Source organism: Raphanus sativus, chromosome 2, assembly GCF_000801105.2.
Source record: "Raphanus sativus cultivar WK10039 chromosome 2, ASM80110v3, whole genome shotgun sequence".
Taxonomy (NCBI): Eukaryota; Viridiplantae; Streptophyta; class Magnoliopsida; order Brassicales; family Brassicaceae; genus Raphanus; species Raphanus sativus.
This window is the reverse complement of record NC_079512.1, coordinates 29,430,226-29,455,880: the sequence shown is the minus strand read 5'-3', so window position 1 is coordinate 29,455,880 and position 25,655 is coordinate 29,430,226. Positions and strand designations below refer to the sequence as shown.

The 25,655-nt window shown below is 38.4% G+C and overlaps 4 protein-coding genes and 1 pseudogene across 5 annotated transcripts; 1 reads left to right on the top strand and 4 right to left on the bottom strand.

Annotated features, from left to right (window-relative positions):
• Positions 1 to 221: 221 nt before the first annotated feature.
• On the top strand, positions 222 to 8,601 carry LOC108839394 (caffeic acid 3-O-methyltransferase-like; annotated as a pseudogene).
• Positions 8,602 to 10,084: 1,483 nt separating this feature from the next.
• LOC108842665 (probable helicase MAGATAMA 3) lies at positions 10,085 to 15,504 on the bottom strand. Of its 2 annotated transcripts, none has more exons than XM_057002992.1 (20): positions 15,362 to 15,504; positions 14,829 to 15,126; positions 14,505 to 14,662; positions 14,211 to 14,432; positions 13,864 to 14,055; positions 13,751 to 13,786; positions 13,432 to 13,517; positions 13,278 to 13,322; positions 13,090 to 13,201; positions 12,914 to 13,019; positions 12,742 to 12,839; positions 12,453 to 12,554; positions 12,270 to 12,362; positions 11,940 to 11,993; positions 11,619 to 11,677; positions 11,432 to 11,516; positions 10,983 to 11,357; positions 10,742 to 10,864; positions 10,574 to 10,660; positions 10,085 to 10,476 (listed from the first exon to the last, which is right to left on the bottom strand). In XM_057002992.1, the coding sequence occupies exons 2-20, from the start codon at positions 15,082 to 15,084 to the stop codon at positions 10,282 to 10,284; spliced, it is 2,484 nt and encodes an 827-aa protein (XP_056858972.1). In that variant the 5' UTR covers positions 15,085 to 15,126; positions 15,362 to 15,504; the 3' UTR covers positions 10,085 to 10,281. The 2 variants fall into 2 exon arrangements, with proteins under 2 accessions (XP_056858972.1, XP_018471146.2); XM_018615644.2 differs by having other exon boundaries at positions 15,387 to 15,496.
• Positions 15,505 to 15,973: 469 nt separating this feature from the next.
• LOC108843338 (uncharacterized) lies at positions 15,974 to 17,463 on the bottom strand. Its single transcript, XM_018616517.2, has 3 exons — positions 17,261 to 17,463; positions 16,993 to 17,160; positions 15,974 to 16,655 (listed from the first exon to the last, which is right to left on the bottom strand). Exons 1-3 carry the CDS (start codon positions 17,333 to 17,335, stop codon positions 16,134 to 16,136), a joined length of 765 nt encoding a protein of 254 aa, XP_018472019.1. The 5' UTR covers positions 17,336 to 17,463; the 3' UTR covers positions 15,974 to 16,133.
• A 17-nt stretch (positions 17,464 to 17,480) lies between these two features.
• On the bottom strand, positions 17,481 to 21,075 carry LOC108843336 (1-deoxy-D-xylulose-5-phosphate synthase, chloroplastic-like). Its single transcript, XM_018616515.2, has 7 exons — positions 20,654 to 21,075; positions 20,257 to 20,382; positions 19,847 to 20,162; positions 19,223 to 19,768; positions 18,826 to 19,133; positions 18,020 to 18,586; positions 17,481 to 17,923 (listed from the first exon to the last, which is right to left on the bottom strand). Exons 1-7 carry the CDS (start codon positions 20,804 to 20,806, stop codon positions 17,783 to 17,785), a joined length of 2,157 nt encoding a protein of 718 aa, XP_018472017.1. The 5' UTR covers positions 20,807 to 21,075; the 3' UTR covers positions 17,481 to 17,782.
• Positions 21,076 to 22,487: 1,412 nt separating this feature from the next.
• On the bottom strand, positions 22,488 to 24,959 carry LOC130508679 (hyphally-regulated protein-like). Its single transcript, XM_057004301.1, has 3 exons — positions 24,568 to 24,959; positions 24,247 to 24,367; positions 22,488 to 22,502 (listed from the first exon to the last, which is right to left on the bottom strand). Exons 1-3 carry the CDS (start codon positions 24,957 to 24,959, stop codon positions 22,488 to 22,490), a joined length of 528 nt encoding a protein of 175 aa, XP_056860281.1.
• Positions 24,960 to 25,655: the final 696 nt, after the last annotated feature.

The following is a 25,655-nucleotide window of genomic DNA, read 5'->3' as shown; positions in this document are numbered from 1 at the left end:
AAGTTTTTGCTGTCTTTTTATATGTCTTTTAGAAAACAAAAAGTGTGGAAGTTGGTGTTGTCTTTTTATATCGAGATAGTATGGTTGTTGGTATTTTGTTAAAGAGATATTAGTAGGCGTTAAAAAGCATGGGGTTTGTATCCAAATACAACAAATATGAGTTTCTTATTTGGCAGTCTAGACAAAAATACTTCACATCTGTAAATATAAATATTGGCGAATTGCTTGATGACTTTCATATCTCTTCTCTAATTCATTTTATATACATTCTCCAGTTAAACCTTTTTTATTGCACAATATGAATACTCTACAAAACTCCGGAGGATCTTCGAACGACGAAGAGGATATGTTACTAGCCATCCACCTTTGCGGCGTAGATCTCATCGCTTACGCTGTAAAAACTGCAACAGAATTAGATTTGTTCGAGAGTATGGCTAAAGCCAGGCCCTTAGGGACCCATCTCTCAACGTTGGATTTGGCTTCAAAGGCTGCGCCAAACAATCCAGAGGCTTCGGTGATGATTGATCGATTGCTACGCCTCCTTGTTGCACATTCGGTGTGCACATGTAAGTTAGTGAAAGACGAACAAGGAAGAGAGTCAAGGACGAGAACAAGAAAAAGAAGATCTAGAATCCGACCGTTGCTCCGCCGTCGGAGAGCTCTCCGTTCGCCGGCGCCAATTTCTTCTCCGCTCGATCTTCTCAGTTCGCTCTCTTCTCTCTCCCATGTATCTCGATGCTCCTCTCGAAGAAGAAACATCGCCCTCCCTTTGCTCTCTCGTTCAAGACTCGTCACTTGTTGAGCTCGATTAAGCGCTCTTCAATGGCTAAGAAGAAGATTAGGACCATCTCGCTCGTCGATTTCTCCGATTCCGGCGTTGCTGTTTCTGGATCTACGATCCCTGGTCCTCCTCCTTCTTCGATTCCATCTCCCGTCGCTGGTTCTCCTCATTTCACCTTTGGGTCGTTGGCTCCTGTTCCGTTTATGTCAGGATTGGCCTCTTTGCCTTCACCTTCCCTTGGCTTTGGTTTGCTCTCTGTGTCTCCAATTCACTCCGGTGCCGTCTCTATACCGGGTAATTCGGTGGAAGTTGGTTTGTCTTCAAAGGAGGGCGCTCCGGCAATTTTTCAAGCTTCTTCTCCTCCGGTGTCGGAGGTTCGTCCTCTAAGTGGTGCCCCACAGTCTGTGCAGAATGGCTCTCCTCCGTCGGAGGTCAAGACGCCGGAGGTGAGGAACTACGCAGCTCTGTTGAAAAGCTCTGCTCAACTTCATCAATTAGGAACTCCGGTAGAACATGTATCTGGCGTTCCTTTCGTTCTTATACCAGATGAAAATATTGAAGCTGCTAAGCTTGAGTTCAAGGATTTCATCTATGCTCGTTTCCATGGTGACTACCCTACTATGGGAAAAATTATTGGTATTGTGAATGCGGTGTGGGCAAAATCGGGTCCTCGGATCTTTGTCCATAATCTAGGACATGGTACCTACCTCCTTCGAGTCCCTAATCCACGTACCCGTGAGGTGCTACTGGCTCGTACCTGCTGGAACATCGGCGGTCTCCCTATGTTCGTTGCACCGTGGGCGCCTGATTACTCTCCAGAGGAACCTCCCCTAACTGATGCTATTGTGCCGGTAGAGATGAGAAATGTTCCCTATCTGCTGTTCAATAATGAGAGTTTGAGTCGTATCGCGACTGCAGTTGGCAAGCCTGAGTCCCTTGCTCCGGAAACAGAGCGTAAGGAAAACTTCGAGGTAGCTAAGCTGTTTGTTAGGGTCGACCTTACAGCCCCTCTACCTCATAAAATCATCTCCGGTTTCTCCAATGGTAGGGAAGTGGAAATTGATGTTTCTTATCCTTGGCTGCCAGTTCAATGTGACCTCTGCAAAAAGTATGGCCACATATCTTCTAAGTGTACCGAAGTGGTTGTTGAACGTGTTGTCAGACAGGAAGGGCCTAGGACCTCTCCACCTGAATCTTCGAGAAGGCGTTCAAAATCGAGACCGGGTCGTTCTACTGAAAAGAGGATTAAGCAGGGACTTCTCTGTTACGTGCCAGTGGAACGTAGCTCTCCGGAAGCTCGCAACGAAACTTTGTCAGATGTTCCTCCAGTGGTTAGTGCGGAAGGCAACGTTCTCGCTCCTTCGACTCAAGTAGTTGCATCTGAGGATCTTGAGGAAGGTGAAATTCGTCAACTCCCTATGGCAGAGCCCTCTGTCCCTCAGACCTCCGTGGATCTTAACGTCTCTCCTCCTCCGTCTGATGATGTCAAACAACCGGTGATAGACAACCAGCAAGCGGAGATTCATGATACTGAATTATTTGTAGCTGCAATTACAGACGCTATTTCTGTTGCTGTTAGCCAAGAAGATATCTTAGTGGGTGGGTCAGTGTCTGTTGACGTTAACTTGTCACAGGCTACTGGAGTTTTATTGCTTTCTGAATCTGATCAGGTGGTGACTACTGATCATCCTACTCTACCGGTTGAGGCGATACATGAGACTACTGAATCAGCTTTTTTACCTGAGGTGCCAGTTGTGACAGAGGTCCTTTCTCAAGGGGTCATGGTTCCACAGGAGGTTTCACCATTGGATGCAACATGTGATCCTGCTCAAGATGAGGAGCGGGAAAACCCTTTTATCCTGGTTAACAACAGGAAGAGTAGCCGCAAGGCTAGTAAGAGTAGCCGCAAGGCTAGGAATCGCCATTAAAAGAATTAGATATGTTTTTTGCATGGAATGTAAGGGGTCTCAACCATTCAAGACGCCACACCATGACTAAGGATTGGATTAATATCCATAAACCACTTTTCGGAGCTTTTTTGGAGACTCATATTTTGGAGAGTAATAAAGATAGAGTAGTAGGAGCTATTCCAAGGGGATGGAAGTTCTTTGGTAATTATGCTGATGATACCTCGGGCCGTATCGTCATTGTCTGGGATCCGAGTGTTACAGTAGTCGTCTATGATGCAACAGCTCAATCAGTTACTTGTGGGATCTCTATTTTGTCGGAAAACATCTCTCTCACGGTAACCTTTGTTTATGGCTTCAATCTGATGGAGGCAAGGAGAAGTATGTGGAATAAGTTGGTAGATTTACAGAATTCATCTCCGGTCTCTTCTCATCCTTGGGTTGTGTTGGGTGATTTCAATCAGATGCTGCGAACGTCTCATCATTCTCGCCACCTGATTTCTCATATTGATGACTCCGGAATGGATGAGGCAAATCTATGTCTTCAGGATGCTCAACTCTTTGAAGCACAAGCTAAAGGCTTACCTTACACATGGAGGAATAGTCAAGATGATAACCCTATCTCCACGAGAATCGACCATGCTTTTATTAATCAGTCTTGGTTAACGGCGTTTCCTGATTCATATGCGGAGTTTCTGGATCCATCTCAATCTGATCACACTCCATGTCTGTTTCGGATGCCTTCTCTCAGGCGTCAAGTCATCAAACCATTTAAGTTTTTCCACCATGTGATCGACCATCCTGACTATGCTGGGACGGTTAGTGAAGCGTGGAACACGGATACTATCACAGGGACAGAACAATACAAGCTGGTTCGATCCCTAAAGCTCTTGAAGAGACCGTTAAGGAGATTAAATAAAAGGCATTTTAGTGGCATATCTCAGAGAGTCAAAGATCAGAAAGAGAAGGTTGATGCTCTTCAGAGAGCTTTACTCACGCTGCCAGATACTTCCACGGCTCGGGAGGAACATCTTGAAAGAGATAAGCTTAATGTTTTACTCAAGGCGGAAGAGAAATTTTACAGACAAAGATCTCGGGTTCGCTGGGCTGATGTGGGTGATCGCAATACGCCTTTTTATCATAGGACTGTCTCTGCTCATGCTTCAAGGAACCATATTCATTTCCTCAAAGACGCCAATGATCAGGTTATTTACTCTGTTGAGGGTATCAAATTACATGCTGCAGATTATTTTCAGGGTATATTGGGAGCTACTGAGCTTCCCTCCTCACCGGTTTCTCAAGATGACCTGCAAAGTTTGCTGTCTTTCCGCTGCACTGATCTTCAGCAGAATTATCTTAAACGCGAGGTTACAGCAGCTGAGATCAAGGCTACTCTTTTTGCTATGCCACTAAACAAAAGTCCAGGGCCTGATGGGTATTCAGTTGAATTTATAAGAGCTTCTTGGGACATCGTTGGCCAAGACATCACTTCTGCGGTGAGGGAATTTTTCCGTAATGGAAAACTACTCAAGGATATGAATACCACTGCCATTGCTTTAATCCCCAAGACTCCAGAAGCGTGCTCTCTTTCTGATTACAGACCTATTAGCTGCTGCAACATTGTCTACAAGCTAATCTCCAAGATCATTGCTAATCGACTCAAGCCAATTTTAACAGAATGCGTCAGTCCTAATCAAGCTGCTTTTTTAAAGGGACGCAGTCTAGGAGAAAATGTCTTATTGGCAACTGAGCTAATCAGGAATTATAATAAATCTTCGTGTCTCAAGAGTGCTATGATCAAGATAGATATTCGCAAAGCTTTTGATACTGTTTGCTGGGATTTTGTGATTAAAGTTTTGCAGGCTCAGCATTTTCCGCCGATGTTCGTCACCTGGATTACTGAGTGTATCTCCTCACCGAGATTTTCAGTGGCTATTAATGGGGAATTGGCTGGGTTCTTTGAAGGGAAAAAGGGTCTGCGTCAGGGAGACTCAATCTCTCCTTATCTCTTCATCATGCTCATGGAAGTACTCTCCCGTCTGCTAGATAGAGCAGAATCAAATGGTGACTTCAGGCTCCATCCGATGTGTGCTAACCCCAAGCTTACTCACCTTCTGTTCGCTGATGATCTTTTAGTTTTCTCCGATGGGTCTCGAGCTTCTACTGCAGGGATCAAAGGCGTTATGAATCAGTTTAAGGACTGGTCTGGTTTGGACACTAATGAAGCTAAGTCTGAGATTTTTTATGGTGGTTATTCGGATACACAAGCCACAGTTCTTAGTGATTTATCGGGGTTTCGACGTGGAGCTTTTCCTACTAGATACCTTGGATTACCGCTTAGCCCGAAGAAGATCTCTGCAGCTACACTGCAGCCGTTCCTTGAACGCATAACAGCTAAGCTTCACTCTTGGACTGTAAAGTATTTATCCTTTGCCGGTAAGGTAATGATGATCTCCTCGGTGATCTACGGAATGGTCAATTTTTGGAGCTCTGTCTTCGTGTTGCCTAAGGGGTTTTATGCTAAGGTGGATTCACTGTGCTCAGGCTTCCTCTGGAAAAATAGCACAACATCTGCTGCTGGTGCAAGGGTCTCTTGGAAACATATATGTACTCCTAAAAAGGAGGGTGGTCTTGGCATAAGGTTACTTGAAGAGTTTGAAATGGTCTTCAGGTTAAAGAGGCTTTGGCTATATTTTTATGGCTCGGGCTCCCTCTGGGTCCCCTGGATTAAAGGAAATAGGTTTGCTGGCAGGAGTCTCTGGCTAATAAATGACTCGCCAAGGTTCTCAAGTACTGTGAGAAGCATGCTCCAATTAAAGGATCAACTTCATAACTTTCTTCGTTGCAGCGTCGGAGATGGTAACACAGCTTTGTTTTGGCATGACTACTGGACTGAGCTGGGTCCTTTGCATCAACTCTTTGGATCTTCGGGTCCTCGTTCTCTAAGAATCCCTCTCAGTGCCACCGTCTCTCGGGCAGTTGACAATGGTCACTGGAACATTCCTTCAGCTCGCTCTGACGATGCGGTGACTCTCCAGATCATCTTGTCTACAATGGCGGTTCCTTCTTCAAGTAGTAGAGCTGATGTTTTTTTATGGAGAAACAGTGCTGGTGGGTTTGGTCCAACTTTCTCCTCTCGGGTTACTTGGGAAAGGTTGCGAATAACAAGCCCCCACGTTCAATGGCATCCGGTGGTTTGGTTTAAGGAAGAAATTCCCCGCTGCTCGTTCATTTCTTGGACAGCTTTTCTTGGAAGACTTCCCACACGGGATCGTTTGATTTCTTGGGGTTTATCGGTACCACCAGGTTGTGTTCTCTGTTCTTTAGCTGACGAGTCTATAAGCCATTTGTTCTTTCAATGTCCATTTGCGGTTGCTACTTGGTCTCGTTTCTGTGGCAGGTATCTGGCGTCAAGGCCTTCCTCACTCGATGATGTCGTTCTCCTCTGCCAGCAGTTCCCCGGACCTCATGCTTCCCGTGCGGTGGTTGTGCTCAAGCTTATAAACCAAGTGATCATCTACAACCTCTGGCGTGAGAGAAATGCCCGCATCTTCACTGCTGTTTCTTCGACTCAAGAGGCGTTTTGGCGCTTGGTGGATCGCGCAGTAAGGGATAGGCTGCTATCTCTAACCCGGCCTTCTACTACTGCTCCTTCTCCTTCCCTGCTTGAGCTTTATTTTTGGTTTCTGTCCCCCTATAGTTAATTCAACTCTCTCTGTATTGCTCTTTGCTTCTTTGCTCTTTTCTCTTTTGCCTTGCTCTCTTGCTCCTTTTATTTCTGTTGTAATAAGTTGTGGTTCACAACATTGTAAACTCTGAAAATGGTATAAATTTTAACATTTAGACCAAAAAAAAAAAAAAAAAAAAAAAAGAGAGTCAAGGACATACTAGGAAAAGTTGGAAAGAAGTTCATAAAGGATGAACATGGAATTTCTATTGCGTCCTATTTGCTTTTCCACTGTTCACATAGTAAAGGAGTTACATGGTATGATCTGATATACTAGAGATACCTCTAAATGTCATAAGATTCGATTTATCTTTTATTATGTAAAGAAATATCAATATAAAATTAAATTAATACTATAAGAGAAATTCCATAAAGTACCCAAACTAGATTTCGTTAAATTTTTAATACCCTACACTTTTTTCTACCAAATTAATATAACTTATTATTTTTCATTTTAATATATTAACTTTCAAAACTATACTCATTTTAATATTTACACTGTGTCTATTTTAATCAAAAGTATTAATAATTTTCAAAAGATGGTTTTAATTTGTAAAAAAATCTCCAAATATCAAAAACCAGTTTTAAATGTTATATTTATTCTAATCTATAAGAATAAAATAAATAAGTTGTTTTAAATCTTAAAATTATAATTTATTCTTAATATCAAATTAATTTTTTATTAAAACTTTAAAACTTATTTATTTTTCATTCAAAATTAATTTTTCTATTTTTAAAATTTTCCATAATATAGTAATTAATTTACTCTTAAATTTAAATAAAATAAAATTGAATATTTATTTTAAAAATTCTTTAAATTTCGTTTAGAGTTTGATTAAAATAAGTAGTATTAAAATAAACATAGTTTAAAAAGTTAGCGTACTAAAACGAAAAAAAATAGTTATTTAAATACTAAATTGTGTATTTTAAAGTTGAAGTATTAAAACTTAATTTATCAAAAGTTAGTTGAAATATTTTAATGGAAATTTGCTTACTATAGTGAGATATTTCCATGATGTTATAATACGTTACTGGTAACTAGTTCTAATACGAGTTTCTTTACGAGAAAAGGTCTTACCTCACGGACTCGATACTAGAAGGTGGAGCATCTGCGTGGGAGAGAGCAAATGGGGCATTTTTATTTGAATACATGAAGAAAAGTGAGAGTGTCAAGGAAGATTTCAATGAGTCGATGATGAGTCATACGACAATAGTAATGAAAAAAATATTTTGAGAATTACGATGGGTTTGAGAGTATGAGGGATTGCACGTTGGTAGATGTAAGGAGGTGGGCTAGGCACTAGTCTCTCCCAAGCTCTCTCCAAGTTCCCACATCTTAAAGGTGTCAACTTTGACTTGCCTCACATCGTCTCAGAAGCTCCCAATTCATGGTAATTTTTTTTTCATGGTAAACTTTTATTATGTTTCTTTTCTTGTTATTACTCTTTACTGGTAAATTAGTTTTCACTTCATTGATTCTGAAGATTGATATAACCTTACAAATACTGTCTAGTTGATACTTGATTCTAGGAGACATCTTATCAAACAAAGTTGAAGGAGTATAGTTTATACATATTAAACGTTATTGGTGCTCATCTAACCATCATGTCGATTTGTAAAGTGCTTAGTTAGTTGTTTAAAGTAATTAAATAAACTATTTCCAGGCGTGGAACATATTGGTGTTGAAGTTCCACGAGGCCAAACCATATTGATGAAGGTATAAATAAATTTGAACTCCATATCATATAATCAAATTTTCACAACATACCGTATAACCATGTGTGGTGAGAACGGGACCTGCCTACTTCAAAAACTATAATGAAAAGTGGGTACTCTCTGAATTCTAATAATAAACAAATTCATTTTGCTTTTTATTTTATTAAGTGGATACTTCATGATTGGGAGCGATGAAAAATGCGTGGAGATATTAAGAACTGTAAAAAGCATTACCAGCAACTGGAAGGGTAAATCGTAATCGAAACGATAATCCCACGGGAAGTATCCGACACTGATATAGCAACCAAGAACGCACTGCATTTAGATATGATTATGATGTGTTTAACCCGTGGGGGAAGAGAGAGAACCAAAGAGGAATTGAAGTCTTAGCTATGAAAGCTGGATTCAAACTCCCAAATTTTATTCATGGTGCTTATTCTTTTTGGGTTATTGAATTATAACCAAATTGAATTGCAACTTCTACTTATACGTGTTATACTTAAATAACGTTCTACTCTCTTCAAGCGTGGAATATTGGTGGTTGTTGAATCTCTTTCTATAAATTTATGTGATTTGAGTTTATATTATAAAAAAAGATACAACCCTTATATGCATAGATGAAGAGAGAATTAAGTTAGAACGATGTCTACTTCGCTTTGCTTTGAAGTTTGTGGCGCGAGAGAGATACTTAAAAGCTTACCAATAGTCATCGTCTAAACCAAAATTAACCATGCAAAATTAGAAGCCAATCTATCTTATTAAATCAGAAACATTACAACTTCTTCTATGTGGATTTTAAAGGTGGACCTCATATATTTAAATTAAATGTCTCATTCTTATATAATAATATGTACTATAGTCTAATTTTGCATTGATGTATTTCCTTAAATACAATTCTTCTTTTGTCCATATTCCATATATGATTTTCACATTTATTACATATCGATTTAAATAAGATATATACTAAAAATACTAAAATATTAATCGTTTTAGAATTACCTTATACAATTCATTTTAAATTGATCAGTATACTTTCATTGGTCATATTGATTTTATTAGTACGAATAACATTAAATAGATAAATCACAGACACATACATAAAGATATGATTATTCTTTAACTACGTTGGGCCTGATGTACTTTCTAAAACAAATAACACATAGCTTTATATATTGTATAGAATATAGTAATATTGTATAGTAGTATACTTATACAATAATACTAAAAACAAACCATTAAATAGATAAATCACAGACACATACATAAAGATATGATTATTCTTTAACTACGTTGGGCCTGATGTACTTTCTAAAACAAATAACACATAGCTTTATATATTGTATAGAATATAGTAATATTGTATAGTAGTATACTTATACAATAATACTAAAAACAAACCAAACTGAAATATAATATATATCGAAAATGCTTTGAACCATTACACACAAAATATATTAGACCTCAGAGATAAAATTCACTTTGAAATTATGTAATAGTTATTTTAAAAAATTAAATTTCGTAATGTACAAAAAAACATAAGTTTTATATAAAATTTTGTGTTACAATAAAAAGACACAACTCGCGCTTGCAAAGTGTTATTTTTACATAAAGACATATTTGATATTGTTCTTTAAACACAAAATTGAATTATACAAACTCGATACTACATAAAACTAAACAATATAGAATACATTTTATAAAACCCGTGCGGGTGCGCATGGCCTTTGCGAAAATCGTAGATATGTTTATATAATATATTTATATATTATGTTACACATATTTTCATATAAATAATACCCCAGTGTAAGTTTTATATGATAAATGTTGAAAATACAAAATATATAGCACTATATATTTAAATAATAATATAAAAATCTACTTCACGTTATCATAAAATTTAAAAATCAAATTTAGTAATTAAACACATTACTTATTTAAACACATTAGTACACATTGTTATTTATCAAAATTTTATATTAATACACATTGCAATCATGTATAACATTTAGTAAATTTAATAGAAACAAAGATAAAAGAAAAATTGACTCCCGCTCGGTAGAGCGGGTCATGATCTAGTATATTGTTAAATATTCAAACAAGTATGCTCTTAATTTAAGTTCTAACTAATAACGAGAAGATTTTGTAGAGTTTTAGTCATCCTCGGCGAAGGCTGCATCGTCCTGATCACCATCACCAAAGTCATTATCATCATCTCCACCCAAATTTGTAACTGGAGGAGGAGCTTCATCTTCAAACCCTGGTCCGTCAGGAATATCCATGTCCTCCGTCACTTTCATCGTCTCTAGATTCTCTTCGCTGAAGAAATCATTCATTGGCTTGGATACCTAAACAACACACAAAACATTGAATAAAACAAAACATGCTCGGATGCAGAAAGGTTTGTGCTTAAAACAAAAAAAAAAGGAAAGAAAATGGTTTTACCTTGAACAATCGGTTTCTCTTCTCAGCACTTTCTACAAGGTTCTTCCAGAGCGGATCATTCTTTAATGTTGCAGCTGAACCAACAACCTGAGTGCATGTTTCATACGTGAGAGATTAACACAAACAATAGTTTCTATGAACTTTTTAGCTTTTTTTTTTCTATCTTACCAAAACAGAAGACTTCGCTCGTGTAATCGCAACATTCATACGCCGAGAATTAGCAAGAAAACCAATTCCTCCTTTATCGTTAGCTCTAACGCATGAGAATATTGCTACATCCTTCTCCCTTCCCTTTTCACAATGATAAAAGACAGAGACAAATGTTGACTTCCTGGTTTTTGCTTAATGCACATTTTTTTTAGTTTTGAAATGTAAGAAAGAAAGAAAGAAAGAGAGTAAGAATATTGACCTGGAACCCATCAATAGTGTTGATATCAACCATTTTCTTTGCTGCATCTTCACCAAACATCTCCTTAAACCGAGATTTGAAAGTTTTAACTTGGAAGCTATAAGGAGATATAATAGCTAGCTGAGAACTTGACTTGAGCTCCGGGTACATGGTAACAAGTTTTTGGTAGATGAGAAGAACAAATTCCACCTCGTCTAGATTTACACGAGAACCAGTTGCTCCTGGATGTTGAGACTCTTTCCCTTCATGTATATCAAAAAAGCAAAACGGACCAAAGCAACGGTATTTATGCCAGTCACGAGTTGTCTGGCCTTCAATGTCATCTCCATCTTCCAGTGCATCTTCATAGAATTCCTTTGACGGAAAGCTTCTTATCTAAATTTTTTCAGACAAAACAGAGAGAGTAAGGAGAACCAGATATTCAGTGAGAATCTATCTTAAAGGGATACCTCTGGATGCATCCGGTATTGGGTTTTCAACATGTTCACCGGATAGCCAGCCTTTTGAAGTCTCTCGAACATGCTTGTGCCGTAGCTTCATTAACCAACGGAAAGACAACAATTCAATAACGTCAATGCAGCAATGACATACAAACAGATAAAGTTTGAATGTAACGAGTCCTTTAAAGTACTTTACCCAGAAGCCTGAGCAACAGTTGAGATTACAGTAGCTGCGAGTTGTTTTGGATCCCCTACCTGATAAAAACAATGTTACCCAAAGCTATTGAAGTTTCTCTTTACTAATCATATTAAAATTATTAACTAATAGACTAATGGTGTTTGAACTCTCACTGGTCACATGTGCAGTTTCAAGATAATACTTATATTCTTCAATTTTAAGAAAGGTGTGGAAACTTAAAAAGTGTAATAAATTTTCTATCTATCAATTTATATCTAGGAGAGAGAGAAAATACTGCAAGTTTGGAACATGAAGGGGTAATCTTTATGGAATGTTTACCAGAAATACTTGTTTGCACTTAGTGGCCAAGGGGATAAGAGTTGCCGGCTCAACCTGCGCATGTGCACAAGAGTAACTTTCATTAGAAACGAACTCTGAAGAAATATAAGCATTGACATTTCCCCTACGTGCTTCACTTCCGTAGCAAACAACAAATACTTTTGAGATATCCCCAACATAGGCAAGGGAAACTACATGGACCAACTCTAGTGAGCCTCCATGACAAAAGTCTCATGAATGTTAAGTTTCGACAATAAGCATCACTATTTTGATAACCATTTTCAAAGACACAGTAGGCAAGACATTCGAGCACTAGTCCAGGGGGCTTACAGCTTGTGCAGCTTCATCTATGATAACGACATCGAAACCACGGTTTGATTTAGCGATAAGTGGTGTCCCACTGAAACTAAGCGTAGAAAAAACCTGAAAGTGCAAAGAAACCATAAGTGAATGGTCAAGGAAAAATAGTGATCTTTAAGTTACATGAATAACGAGGGTGTTAATTCTCCATACAATTGCAGACTCTTCCACTATTGAAGTGCGGAGGCTATCATCATCAGTTCCTGTGGTTCCTTGTTTTGATTTATCAATGGTTGAGCCACGCCTTTTATTCAGCTGCAATAGAGTGTTGTTTCTCAGGAAAATGGTCAACAGAAATTGAAATTTCGTACCACAACTAACAAAAAAACCTATCATCATGATCCGATGACAGTTAGATTCTTTTAAGAAAGGTTTATCTTAAGCAACGAAACCTAACTCACAACGAAAGGCAATCAAAGTGCAAAAGCTATTAGATACATACGAGGTTATCAAGCGATACTGCGTCGACGGAGTGATGATGCTTGAGACCAATTCGAACCATTGAGGGTGGGTATTTCTGCGCGTTTTCGTCGCGCAGACCTGAAAGTGCAACACATAAGACCAACACTAACTTTCAAATAATGAGACAATGTGCTTGGATAAAAAACACATACCCGTAGTCATAAGACGCAACACAATCTCATCGAGTGCAGAGTTTGATGGAGCACATACAAGTACACGTATCCTATACTTCCGATTTGCCTCAACCACCTCTGGTTTCTGAACACAAAGGAGAATAATATAATCACGGTTATTACAATGTGTCTCAGAATAAAATCTTCTGACTCACCATCTCGTTTCCTGAGGTCGGGAAAAAACCATCATCGCCATCTTCAGGCATGATAGCATCTCGTGGGTTGACACCCAAAATCCAAGGAGACGCTAATGCCCAGTGATTATATCTGCAGACAAGAGGATTACTGAGTGATAAGTTCACCCAAGGGGGGATGAAGATGTTAAATGAGAGGAAAAACATACTTCTCCTCAGTGGTCATCTGAACTCGACGCTTTAGCTCATTCTCCCTATTATGAAAAGAAGAAGGTAATATCCACCAAAAATGAGAAGCATAGTTATAATAATATCTGGAAACTACATCAGAACTACAAAAGGTTATGTAAAAACAAATCATACTTAGATTGAATCCGTGCTGGAGTGGCATGCATAATGGCACCAAGAATGCTAAGAATCGTCTGAGTTTTCCCAGTTCCTGGAGGACCCTAAAGAAGGATCGAATCATCAATAATCGATTCATCTGCTTGGTCAATGCAACTCTGATATCCCTGTTGACTTCTACTTTTATACGTTCCTTTTTAAAAAAAAGCAATATTGACAGTCTAAGATAAAGACATTGAGTGCTAAACAATTCTCAAGGTTGTGTGTTCGACATTTGATAGTTCAGTAAACAAGAAGGCGAAATGGCTAGGGAAACAGGATGAATGAAGAAGTCAACCTGTATCAAGACAAAGGATCTTCTTGATAGACCAACCTGAAAAATATTTGAGACAAAGAAGATAAAAATTTGTGCCAAAAGGAAAAGAAGGGTACAAAGGCCGCCAGACTTACATCAATTGCCTCCATTTGAGATTTATTAAGATTCTCGGTAAAGTAATCATGCAGAGGTCCAGATATTTTCCAAGCATCATCTCCAAAAGCACAAGATTTTTCTGCTGCAGTAAAGATTAAATCCTTGAAAGGAAGCGAACTGATCGATCGTAGTGCAGTATATTCCCGAATTATGGTTGACAAACTACATAACTGCAAAATTAACAATCCAGCAAGCTTAAATTTAGTAAATCAGATTGTAACTAGTCTTACAGAAGTGCTAAAAAGAGAGAGAGAAAAGAGAAGCCAAGCATAATAAAAGCATGTTGTTCATTAGGCATGGTTGATGTGTCATAAAAACAACTGACCTTTAAAGTGAACACACTTTTATCTCTGGGGTCGGCAGAAGATGTAATATGAGAACGTATATTTGAGAGAGATTTGATAAAGGGCTTTGTTCTAGAGGATTTCATCTTTTTGGTTATCTGCACCACCTCTTCAGCTAAATACATCCGAAGTCGAATACGATCCTTTGTAAGGTTTTCCACAACAGCAAACCCATAAGATTTAGGAAATGAACTCCCTGTAACCTGAAAAAAAAAATGGTCAAAGCTCTAACTGAATCCAACATTTCAGAAAAGACAAATTTGAGAGAAACAAACCTGTTCTTTTGATAGCAATAAGAGATCATTTTGAGCAAGAGACTTATTCTCCATCTCCTTCTCCTTCTCCCTTTCCCCGTCTTTGTAAGTGACGAGCAGAATGTGAAACCCATCAGCCTCGCGGCACTCCATTACCAATCTCATTATAGGCTCCGATGCTAAGAGGAAAAGGAACAAGCAAAACCAAAATATGTTAAGAACCTACTTTTTATACACACCCTACAATTACGCAAATATAAGTTACCAAAAGACTGCTACTTTGTTTCATGATCAATGGGATGGGAAAACAAAATTAATAGAAGAAGAAGAAGAAAGGATGAAAACCTTCTTCAGCATCTTGTTTCTGCAAGATTTGAGCTTTAACTTCCTCAAAGAGGAGCGGCTCAAAGGCCTCATAATAGTCATCAACATCTTTGTAAGTATTCTTCACAACACTCAACTTGGCTTTAGTATCCTCCTTTTTCTTCACATCATTCTCTTTTATAAGCTGTGTATAGTCCCATCCCAAAATAATCTTATGGAAACGAGCAACAGCTGATGCTTCTTCTTCTTCTCGAACCTTCCCCTTCTCAATGGTCATCCTTCTTCTTTCTCTGCTCAAATTCTACCCGCCAGAATCTCTCTACATGAACAAAAAAATAAACTTGAATCAATACTAAAACGAAATCAAGGAAGAAAGTTATTATTAATCGGTTCAGCTTTAATTCAATGCAAGCGTTAGCTATAATGTCATCTCGTATAAATCAGTAAATTTAACTTCATATGCCGAAGAGAAAAAAAAACAGACTTTGGACACTCTTTTAGAAGGAGACTAAGGCATCAACAACACACAAAGAGAGAGAGACAGATTGACTGACTGTTACAGAGAGAGAGAGAACGCACAAGCCGGAGAGTAGGGCGAGAACTGGCGGCGACAATTTCGTTTCGGTGATGCCTTTAAAGAAGAAAGCCCAAAATACGGAGGCGGCCCTTCCCTCCCTGCGTCTCTCTCTCGACTTTGCTCTATGGTTTTGTTTTTATTAACCGCTCCCGGTTTAGTATTTATTGGTTTATTGCAGTTTTTTTCCTGGTAGAGAAACACTCAATTTCTTTTATCTCAGTTTCTTAACTATGATAAGCCATGATATTTTAACTGGGATTCTTATCTTCGGACAAAAGACGATTTTTAATTTTTTTTATATTTTAAATAAAAAAAACTAATACGCATCTTTTAAATAAGAGATATAAGAATCGTCTCTTAGCCGGAAATAGTGAAAATAGATTAAAAGTATCAAATTATAAGTTAAGAACTCCGGATAAGAGACCGAATTTAATCATTTTTTATGATCCTTTATTTTCTATAATTATAAAAATCTATAAAAAAAAAACAAAAAGTGGAATTTCATACAGCACAGTTATTTATTCAAAATACCAATTAGACCCAAAAGAAAACTGGAAGATAATATTGTTGATATAATTCTCTTAATCCAATCAGTCCAAGTCCTTAATCATTTATATTACAGTAACTTTTAAAGAGTTTCAATCATAGAGTTACATACATTTACAACATTTTCAGTTTCCAACAAACCCAAACCGGTTTACACACTGCATTAATATGAAACCCCCCAGAAGCTCCATTTCAAACCGGGTTTAGTAGTTTCTGATGGTGCTACTGGTGCAAGGGGTGCAAACAAGATCTACCGTTGAGACACAAACACGTAGAACTTCGTGAACAACTCCTCGTTGCAGCACTCGAAGAACCGTTTCTTCTTTCCCCGTTACAACATCAGCCAGACACACCTGACGCGAAACTGTCTCGTCCCTCATTCGTCTCCCACGTGACCATCGACCTAACGTCAACCATTTCACCCAAACCAGCTGCTCCGAGACTCCACATCGCCTCATCGCATCCAAAACTTGCTCCCTCGGTTTCAGGTGTTTTATACAGTAGATGAGCCCGACCAGGTTGAGCAGAACGCTCAAGTTCGGTTTGAAGAGAAACAGCTCCACATCTCGAAACCCTAACCGCATCGAGCTCATGGTTTCGACCGCGTGGAGATACTCGCTGGCCTCTAGAGATAACGCGGCAGGCCACTCGGTAACAAATGCAATCACCTCGGAAGCTCTAGATGCCATTTCCATGTGCTGCATCACGTAAACTCTTCTCCATTTCTAACAAAATGTTAAGAACAGAATAAACATAAATAAACCTTAGAAACTAGTCAAATCCAAGTTTTAAGCAAAAAGAAAAAAAACTACTCAAATCCAAGTTACATAGAAACTCAGTTTCTTTCACAAGAAAATGCAACAAAATTTTTTTTACATATCCAGTAAAAAAAGATCCATATATAAATGATGAAGGGATGAGGTTTATAGCAAACACTATACATATCCTCTAAAAAACTAACAAACTCACAATCAGACTTCAAAAGTAGCAAAAGGCACCTCTAAAACTACTTGAATGTGAAAGAAACAATAAAATATATGGAGATGTCTAAACTCCCTCTACCTGAGAAGTTTCATCATCGGTTTGTGCATCAGGAAACAGAGTATTGTCTCCATCAAAAGTGGACAACAAGGGCCATCTTTCTTTAAACAGAGGTTCCCATAAGATATCAGAACCACATAGGTCTCTCCAGAACCTAGAACAGCTACTGAGTGCGCAAAGATCAGTCGCCTATCCAATCAAGCAACACCATTTTCATAAAAAGAATCAGAGTTTCCCCAAATTTATAATCAAGAAAAAAAAGAACACAAAGCAGTAACTTAGCAAGTACCTGAAGATAAGATCCGATCTTCAAGATTATGTCGTGTGGGAGAGCGCTACAAGAAAATCGAATTGAACAAGTCATGGTTCTTTTTTTCTTTGTTTTAATCCAATCTACAGTTTCTTCGGATGTTTGTGGCTTTATTTGGTTTATAAGGAGTACACGTTACAAGAAGAAGATGATGATGATGATGACTCACCACATAAAAGAAAAAAAAACTTTCTTGATGTTGACTCAGACAACAAAAATAAAATAAAATAGAAATGTAGTTGATTTTACAAAGATGTTAGATGGTTGTACAGCTCGATCTCAACAAAGTTACATCACAAAAAAAAAATACATATACTAATCTTCATTTTTGCACACATCGCCTTTAACCCTTCTCAGTTTCTCTTCACCATACTCTCAGTAACAACCAGAGAACTTTTCTGTTGCTTTGTTTTCGGCGGGAACATTTATCATTACTTAAAACAAACCCTCTGATTCATTTAGAGTGTTTCTATATGCTTTTTTTAGCCACCGACTCTACTCTCAGTACAGAGCTTCCCATGGTGCTCCGATTAAGCTAAGTGCAGTTGCTGCGATATGAGATGGCATGAGTCCAGCTTCAGCCATTTGGTCAGCTGGTGAGCCGTGGTCGATGTACCGATCAGGCAACACCATTGGTCTCCACTGATACATTTGCCAAAATTTACAAAACCATTAGATCTTCAAGAAGACAAAACCAAACTCATTAGAAAAATATGTTAAAAAAAAGTTTTAATAAACCTTGAGCTTCCCATCGAGAAGACCATCAAGAGCAAGAAACTGAACAACGTGGGATCCAAACCCGCCAATGGAACCTTCTTCAACCGTGATCAGTACCTCGTGCGACTTAGCCAAGCTGCGGATAAGAGCACGGTCCAACGGCTTGCAGAAACGTGCATCCGCTACGGTTATGTTCAGTCCACGTTCTTGGAGCATCACCGCTGCTCCTAAACAGCTCTGAACCGCTGAGCCATAACCCAACAACGCAACCCTCTCTCCTTCTTTTAAGATCCTACCTTTCCCGACTTCAATTGGAACACCTTTGTTTCCTGGAGGTAGTGCGACCCCAACACCGTTACCTCTAGGGTAACGGAAACAAGAAGGACGGTCATCAATAGCAGATGCGGTTGCCACCATGTTGAAGAGCTCAGCTTCATCGGATGGAGCCATTACTATCATGTTAGGAAGACAAGCCATAAACGTCACATCGAAAGCTCCACAATGTGTTGGACCATCAGCTCCCACAAGTCCAGCTCTATCCATTGCAAATCTCACCGGTAGTTTCTGCAGATCAACATCATGTACAACCTAGAGAAAAAAAGCACACCACATACTCTATTAGTCTTTTCACAAATGTTTCATCTGAAAGTGATAATGATCAAAGAACTTGATCAACAAGGTGTTAATCTAGTGGTAAAGGAATGTCTAGTAGACACTCCGCCACTCAGATTCAATTCTCGTTGGGAGAGACTATTTACATTGTTTGGGTTTTCGGCAAAGAGGTCAAACCACTTTTTTTATCAACAAATTATGATCAAAGAACTTGCCTGGTCATAAGCACGCTGCATGAAAGATGAATAGATTGCACAGAAGGGCTTAAGGCCTTCACATGCTAACCCAGCAGCAAAAGTAACTGCATGCTGTTCTGCTATGCCGACATCAAAACATCTTGTCGGGAAGCGACGTTGGAAGAGGTTTAAACCAGTCCCACCTCCCATGGCGGCATGAATCGCCACCACGTCTTTGTCTACCTCTGCTTCCGCGACCAAAGCCTCAGCAAAGTAAGTTGTGTAAGACTGAGTCTTGTTACTACTTTTGAACTGTTTACCCGTAGCTGGATCGAATTTCACAACACCTGAGAAGAAAAAACGAATCAATATAAGTATCAACACTTCTTAAGAACTAAAGAAGAAAAAGAGAAAATATCCACTCAAGTTCATTTACCATGGTACTTGTCATCAGCTCTCTCTGCGTAAGGATAACCACGGCCCTTCTCAGTTACAACATGAATGAGTACAGGTCCTGTGGTTCTGGCACTCTTAACTTCTTTAAGAATGGCTACCATATCATCTATGTTGTGCCCATCAACCGGACCAATATAGTAGAGACCAAGTTCTTCAAACAGTGTAGAACCAGTCCCACTTATCATTCCACGAGCATACTCATCAACCTTAGCAGCCAACTGGTGCATTGGCCCGCCTATTTGCTTTGTCACACCCTTTGCGACTTCTCTCAACTCTCTGAGAGCTGGGTTTGACTGCAACCGACTAAGAGCACTGCTCAAGGCTCCAACAGGTGGACTTGGTCCATCCAAAGTAGCAGTAGGTAATGAGACTTGCTTGTTGTCATTGAGAATGACAATCATATCAGAGTCTAGATATCCAGCGTTGTTCATTGCTTCATAAGCTTGCCCTGCTGTCATAGCACCATCACCAATCACAGCAATCACATTGTTGCTCTTCCCTTTCAAATCCCTTCCTACAGCCATTCCTGTATGTGAAAGCCAAACATTCTGATTCAGACTTGTTTTCTTGTTACCAACAACACAAGGCAAAGACACACACTTACCTAAGCCAGCAGATATTGTGGTTGAGCTATGTCCGGTACCAAAGCAATCATGCTCGCTCTCTCCTCGCTTGGTGAAACCAGAGAGACCATTGGTTTGCCTCATTGTCGGCATCTTCCCTCTTCTCCCGGTAAGAATCTTGTGAGGGTAAGACTGATGACCAACATCCCAGAGAATCTTGTCCTGTGGAGTGTTGAAAATGTAGTGAAGAGCCACAGTGAGCTCCACAACACCAAGACTTGACCCCAAATGTCCACCGGTTTTTGAAACATTGAAGATCACATCTGATCTCAGCTCATCAGAAAGTTGTTTGAGTTCCTGCCAATGAGTTTAACCATCAATATGAAGCTAAAAAAAAACAAATGGATCAAATCAAAGGCTTGAGGTTGATTCAATATTTTTGTTTCTTTACCTTGATGGAAAGATTTTTCATGTGGATTGGGTAATTGATTGTGTCAAGTAATGGAGTTGGTGGTCTGTTTGAGTAATATTCACCCTTCTCTACAAGTGAAGCATTCACTTTTACCTTTCTGTTTGACTGTACACACAACCAAAAATCAACACCAAGATCAGAACAAAAGCTATTAACCAAAGAGGCTAAGTCAGTGGTTTACTTTCACAATATTTTCAATAAAACTAACATAGAAAAAGGGTCGAACTTGTTTGACTTCTGTCTAAAGTGAAGTAAACCCATTATTTAATTCAAGATTTTTACCAAATGGGTTACTACAAAATCTCAAGAAAAACGCTTAAAATTGATTTTATAATCCAACAAAGTTCTAGACGAGAAAGAGAGAAGTGAATCTTACATGGGAGTTGTTGGGTCTGAGACATGGTGATGGAAGATCTGTAGGCAAAGATCTAGAAGAAGAAGAAGACAGAGAATTTGATTTACAATTATCTGTTAAAACACCTTTGGCTACTATGTAAGAAGAAGGAAAAGCAAATGCAGACAGAGCCATTAAAGAATGGTAAAGACTTTGAAAACTTGGGTAAGAGAAATGTTAAGTGAAATCACAGATGATTTAACGAGGAACAAAGAGAATCTAATTAGGAAAACTGAGGTTATCAAGAACAGTGAAAAATCAATAAGTGTACTTTTAGAATCCACTAAAAATGAGAAGTGGTGATAACATGTGGTGGTGGAAGTGACAGTGGTGGAGAGTTGAAGAAGAGAGAAAAGATGAAGACTTTTATGTAATAAAACGACAAGAAAGCCAACTTCATGGACTACGAATTTTTCTATGTAACGGTGTTTGGTATTTATAACAGTGGGATGGTGCGTGATCCGCCGAGACGTTGAGGTTTTGGTTGGTCCACGTCAACCAAGAAATCCTACCTTTTGGATAGATATTGATAATAATGCATTATAGTGTGTATATACTACTACCTATTTTGTTTTGTTTTCTTTTATATGGTTTTTAATAAAAAGGTGAAAACAATGGTTGCTTTTCATTCATCGAATGTTTTTCTTACAACTAATGTACAAAAGAGTAGAAGATTATTGTTATATAAAGAAATATCTTAACCAAATAAAACTCCTCTAAACAACAAGAATATATTTAGGGATAATTTGGAAAATACCTTATTTACAGTTGAAAATTTGAAATTTAAATCTCTTTTTACAATTTTTGAAAACTACACTTTCTCAAATATAATAAGACAATTTTATCCAGATTTTAACTAAACATATTCATGAATTACGTTATAATTTTTTTTTTTTTGAAACTGGTTACGTTATGATTTGTTTTTAGTGTTTTAGCTTGCTTGTGTTTTGAAGTTCTGTAACAACTAACATCAGTTACAAATCAATGTAGGCGAATCTAAAATACTTTAATCATATACCTACATATACTGAGACGATACATATATATGAAAGAACAATATTGGTTACAAAACGTAGATATGGATTGTATCAACATTAGATATTTAAGCAGTATAAGGAACAATTTGTCGATCTTAAAGAACATCAGTTACGAAGATTATCTGGATTGTATCAGAATTAGAGAAACTTAGGTAACATAAATAATAATCTAAAATAATCAAAATCATGTTAGTGCAATAACATATATAATCATGACAAAAGAATCTAAAGAATAGATGTATATTGAAGCTAAGAATGAAAATTTCAGAATAGATGGGGCATCTCAGGGTAATCCAGGGGCGGCGTCCGCAGGAGGCGTGTTGCGGAATGGCGAAGGAGACTGGTGTGGTGGGTTTGCTGTCAACATAGGTAGGTGCTCTGCACCTTTGGCAGAACTTTGGGGAGTCTACTATGGGCTTGTGATCGCTTGGGAGAAGGACATAAGCAGACTGGTGTTGGAGGTGGATTCTAAAATAGTGGTGGAATTTCTCACGACGGGAATTGGAGACGCTCATCCGCTATCTTTCCTGGTACGTCTGTGTCATGGCTTCTTGACAAGGGACTGGTTGGTCCGGATTGTTCACGTGTACAGGGAAGCAAACCGCGTTACCGATGGTTTAGCTAACTTGGCACTTTCTCTTCCTTTGGGGTTTTATAGTTATGATACTCCTTTGGTTGTTGGTACTTTGTTGCGAGAGGATGTCGATGGACCACTAAGGCCACGGCAAACTCGTGTTGTAGTTTGAAGTTTGGTTTTCTTTTAATAATAAACAGGAGATTCATCTCCCGGTTTCCTACCAAAAAAAAGAATGAAAATTTCAGTAAGCTCAAAGCTTAATTTTCTTTTTTTTTGGCACAAAGCTTAATTTTGTTCATAGATCCACAAACAACCCTTGTATCACCAAAACTCATATTAATTAAATCAAAATTTAGAAACAAAAGTTTTGAAAAAAAACATTAAATTATAAGTTACATCTTGCCAATTGTATCCCAAAAGATGACATCTTAAGAAACTTTGTCTTCGTGTTTTCCGCGTTAACCGTTTTCCAAAACCTTAATTACTATCTTCTTTTCACTGGGTTTCAGCTTTTTCAAACATTTGAAGAAATATATTTAAGAAAAAAAACATAAGAAAGTATTTTGCTCAATTCCAAAAGCTCAGCTAGAGTTTTGTGCTCTTTGAATATTCAACATTTAAGGGTGACTTTGAGTAATAATCATGAATGAATGATACAAACCTAAAACGGAGCGAAAACGGAGAGAACCAGAGAATGTAGAAGATATGTTTAGTGATTTAAGATAACGAGGAAAATGAATATTGGCGATGTCTGTTTTTTTATCATCAAAAGTATAAAAATATATTCTGATAAATATAAGTATGCTTCGAATTAGTTTAGAAAATAAAATAGTTATGTTGAAAAAAAAGAAAATAATAATAAAATAATTGTAAATACCAAATTGGATAATTTAGTCATTTTATTTACATAGAAGTGTAGTTTTCAAAAGATTTAAATGAAGGTTTAGTTTTCAAAATAAAATCTCATATAGAGATATTTATCCAAATTTCCCCTAAACGAGTCTATTTTCGATTCTAAAATAATTTTTAGAATGTGTCTTTTTTAACTCTGTTGCACTTCTTATTCTATAATAAAATAAAAATGAAACATTTTCAAAAGTAGAATGATACATTTCCTTTCACTTTTTATTCTAAAATATAGTAGGATTAGGATAGAATTTAGCTCTAATTTGAAATTATTCTTTTTGAAATTAATATATATATATATATATATATATACTCTAAAACAAACAATATAGTCCTCATTCGTGTATACATGATTTTAGTAATTTACATTTTTTCAAAATTACAATTAAAAATACCTTGAATTATATATATAGCATAATTCAATAATATATTAGGTTTAATAAATAACTAACGTGTTTTTATAATGTGATGTCATTACAAAATAATATACCTTGAAGTCTCTTTGCCTCAAAGCCATGGAGATCCTCGTTGAAGAGAGTAACGTTCAAAGAGTCGACGCTCCCGTCACCGTAAGAGAATACCTTCTTGCTTTTTTTCCGATCTAGGATTGAAAGTGGAATTAAATTCTGATAGAATTAATAAATAGGAATGGTTGAGTGAGAGAAGAGTAAGATACCATTTATGTTCCTATGATTTGCTGAATTTTTGTTTTTTTTTTTTAATTTATGTGAACTGGGAGTATAGCTATGTGGTGACATACATGGGCAGTTCTATGACATGATGGAGCTTTTCAAAGTTGGGGGTGATTGCCCTAAGACCAACTACTTGTTTCCTATGATTTAATGAAGGCTGTTTGTTTATTATAAGTAGTTCTAGGAAAAAATATTTATTTCACAATATAAGTAATTTGCATATTTCAATGTATTTTTTTATTTATTGGATTTTGTGTGACCAATAAAATAATTTTAAATTTTATATAATTGGTTGAATTAATTTATTAAATAATATATTTTTAAAAAATAATAACTTTCTAAATATCTGCGCTTTCTAAATACCTCCTTCGCTTCCTCGCTCCCGCTCCCGCCCCCGCCTTCGCTCCCGCTCCCGTTCTCGCTCCCGCTCCCGCTCCCGCTCCCGCTCTCGCTCTCGCTCCCGCTCCCGCTCCTGCTCCCGCTCCTGCTCCCGCTCTCGCTCTCGCTATCGCTCCCTCTCTCGCTCTCGCTCCCTCTCTCGCTCTCTCGCTCTCTCTCTCGCTCTCTCGCTCTCTCTCTCGCTCCCTCGCTCCCTCTCTCTCTCCCTCTCTCCCTCGCTCCCTCTCTCTCTCCCTCGCTCCCTCTCTCTCTCTCTCGCTCCCTCCCCCTCGCTCCCTCCCTCGCTCTCCCTCGCTCCCTCCCTCGCTCTCCCTCGCTCCCTCGCTCCCGCTCTCCCTCGCTCCCTCGCTCCTTCGCTCCCGCTCTCCGCTCCCGCTCCCGCTCCCGCTCTCCGCTCCCGCTCCCGCTCCCGCTCTCCGCTCCCGCTCCCGCTCCCTCCCGCTCTCCGCTCCCGCTCCCGCTCCCCGCTCCCCGCTCCCGCTCCCGCTCCCTCTCTCGCTCCCTCTCTCGCTCCCTTTCTCGCTCCCTCTTTCGCTCCCTCTCTCGCTCCCTCTTTCGCTCCCTCTCTCGCTCCCTCTCCCGCTCCCGCTCTCGCTCTCGCTCTCTCGCTCTCTCGCTCCCTCGCTCTCTCGCTCCCTCGCTCCCTCGCAATATACATCAAGTTGCTCAATAATCATATAAACCCTCACAATTAAGAATATAACCATGCATGAAAAGCTGTGTCAATTTGATGTAGAAATGGACCACGTTCTCCATTCTGACACGTGAGATTTGATTTAATGCAACGATTGATATCGTACTATACTATGTTTGTCAAATATATAGAATAGAACAATTAATTTATAACAACAACCATTATGAAGAGGATAAATAAAATAAGAAACCTGAAAAATATTAAGGGTTTGTATAGAGTACCCTTTACCCTAAACCAAATTATATACTCACACCAAACCAAATTACTCTAAACCCAAACCCTAAACCCAAACCAAATACTCTAAACCCAAACCCTAAATCCAAACCATATACCATAAACACTAAACCCAAACAATATACCCTAAACCCAAACCATATACCCTAAAACCCAAACCCTAAACCCAAACCATATACACTAAACCCTAAACCCAAACCATATACCATAAGTCCAAACCCTAAACCTAAACCATATACCCTAAACCCTAAACCCAAACCATATACCATAAACCTAAACCATATACCCTAAACCCAAACCCTAAACCCAAACCATATACCCTAGACCCAAACACTAAACCCAAACCATATATCCTAAACCCTAAACCCAAACCATATACCCTAAACTCAAACCATATACCCAAACTGTATACCCTAAACCTAAACCCTAATCATAAACCCTAAAC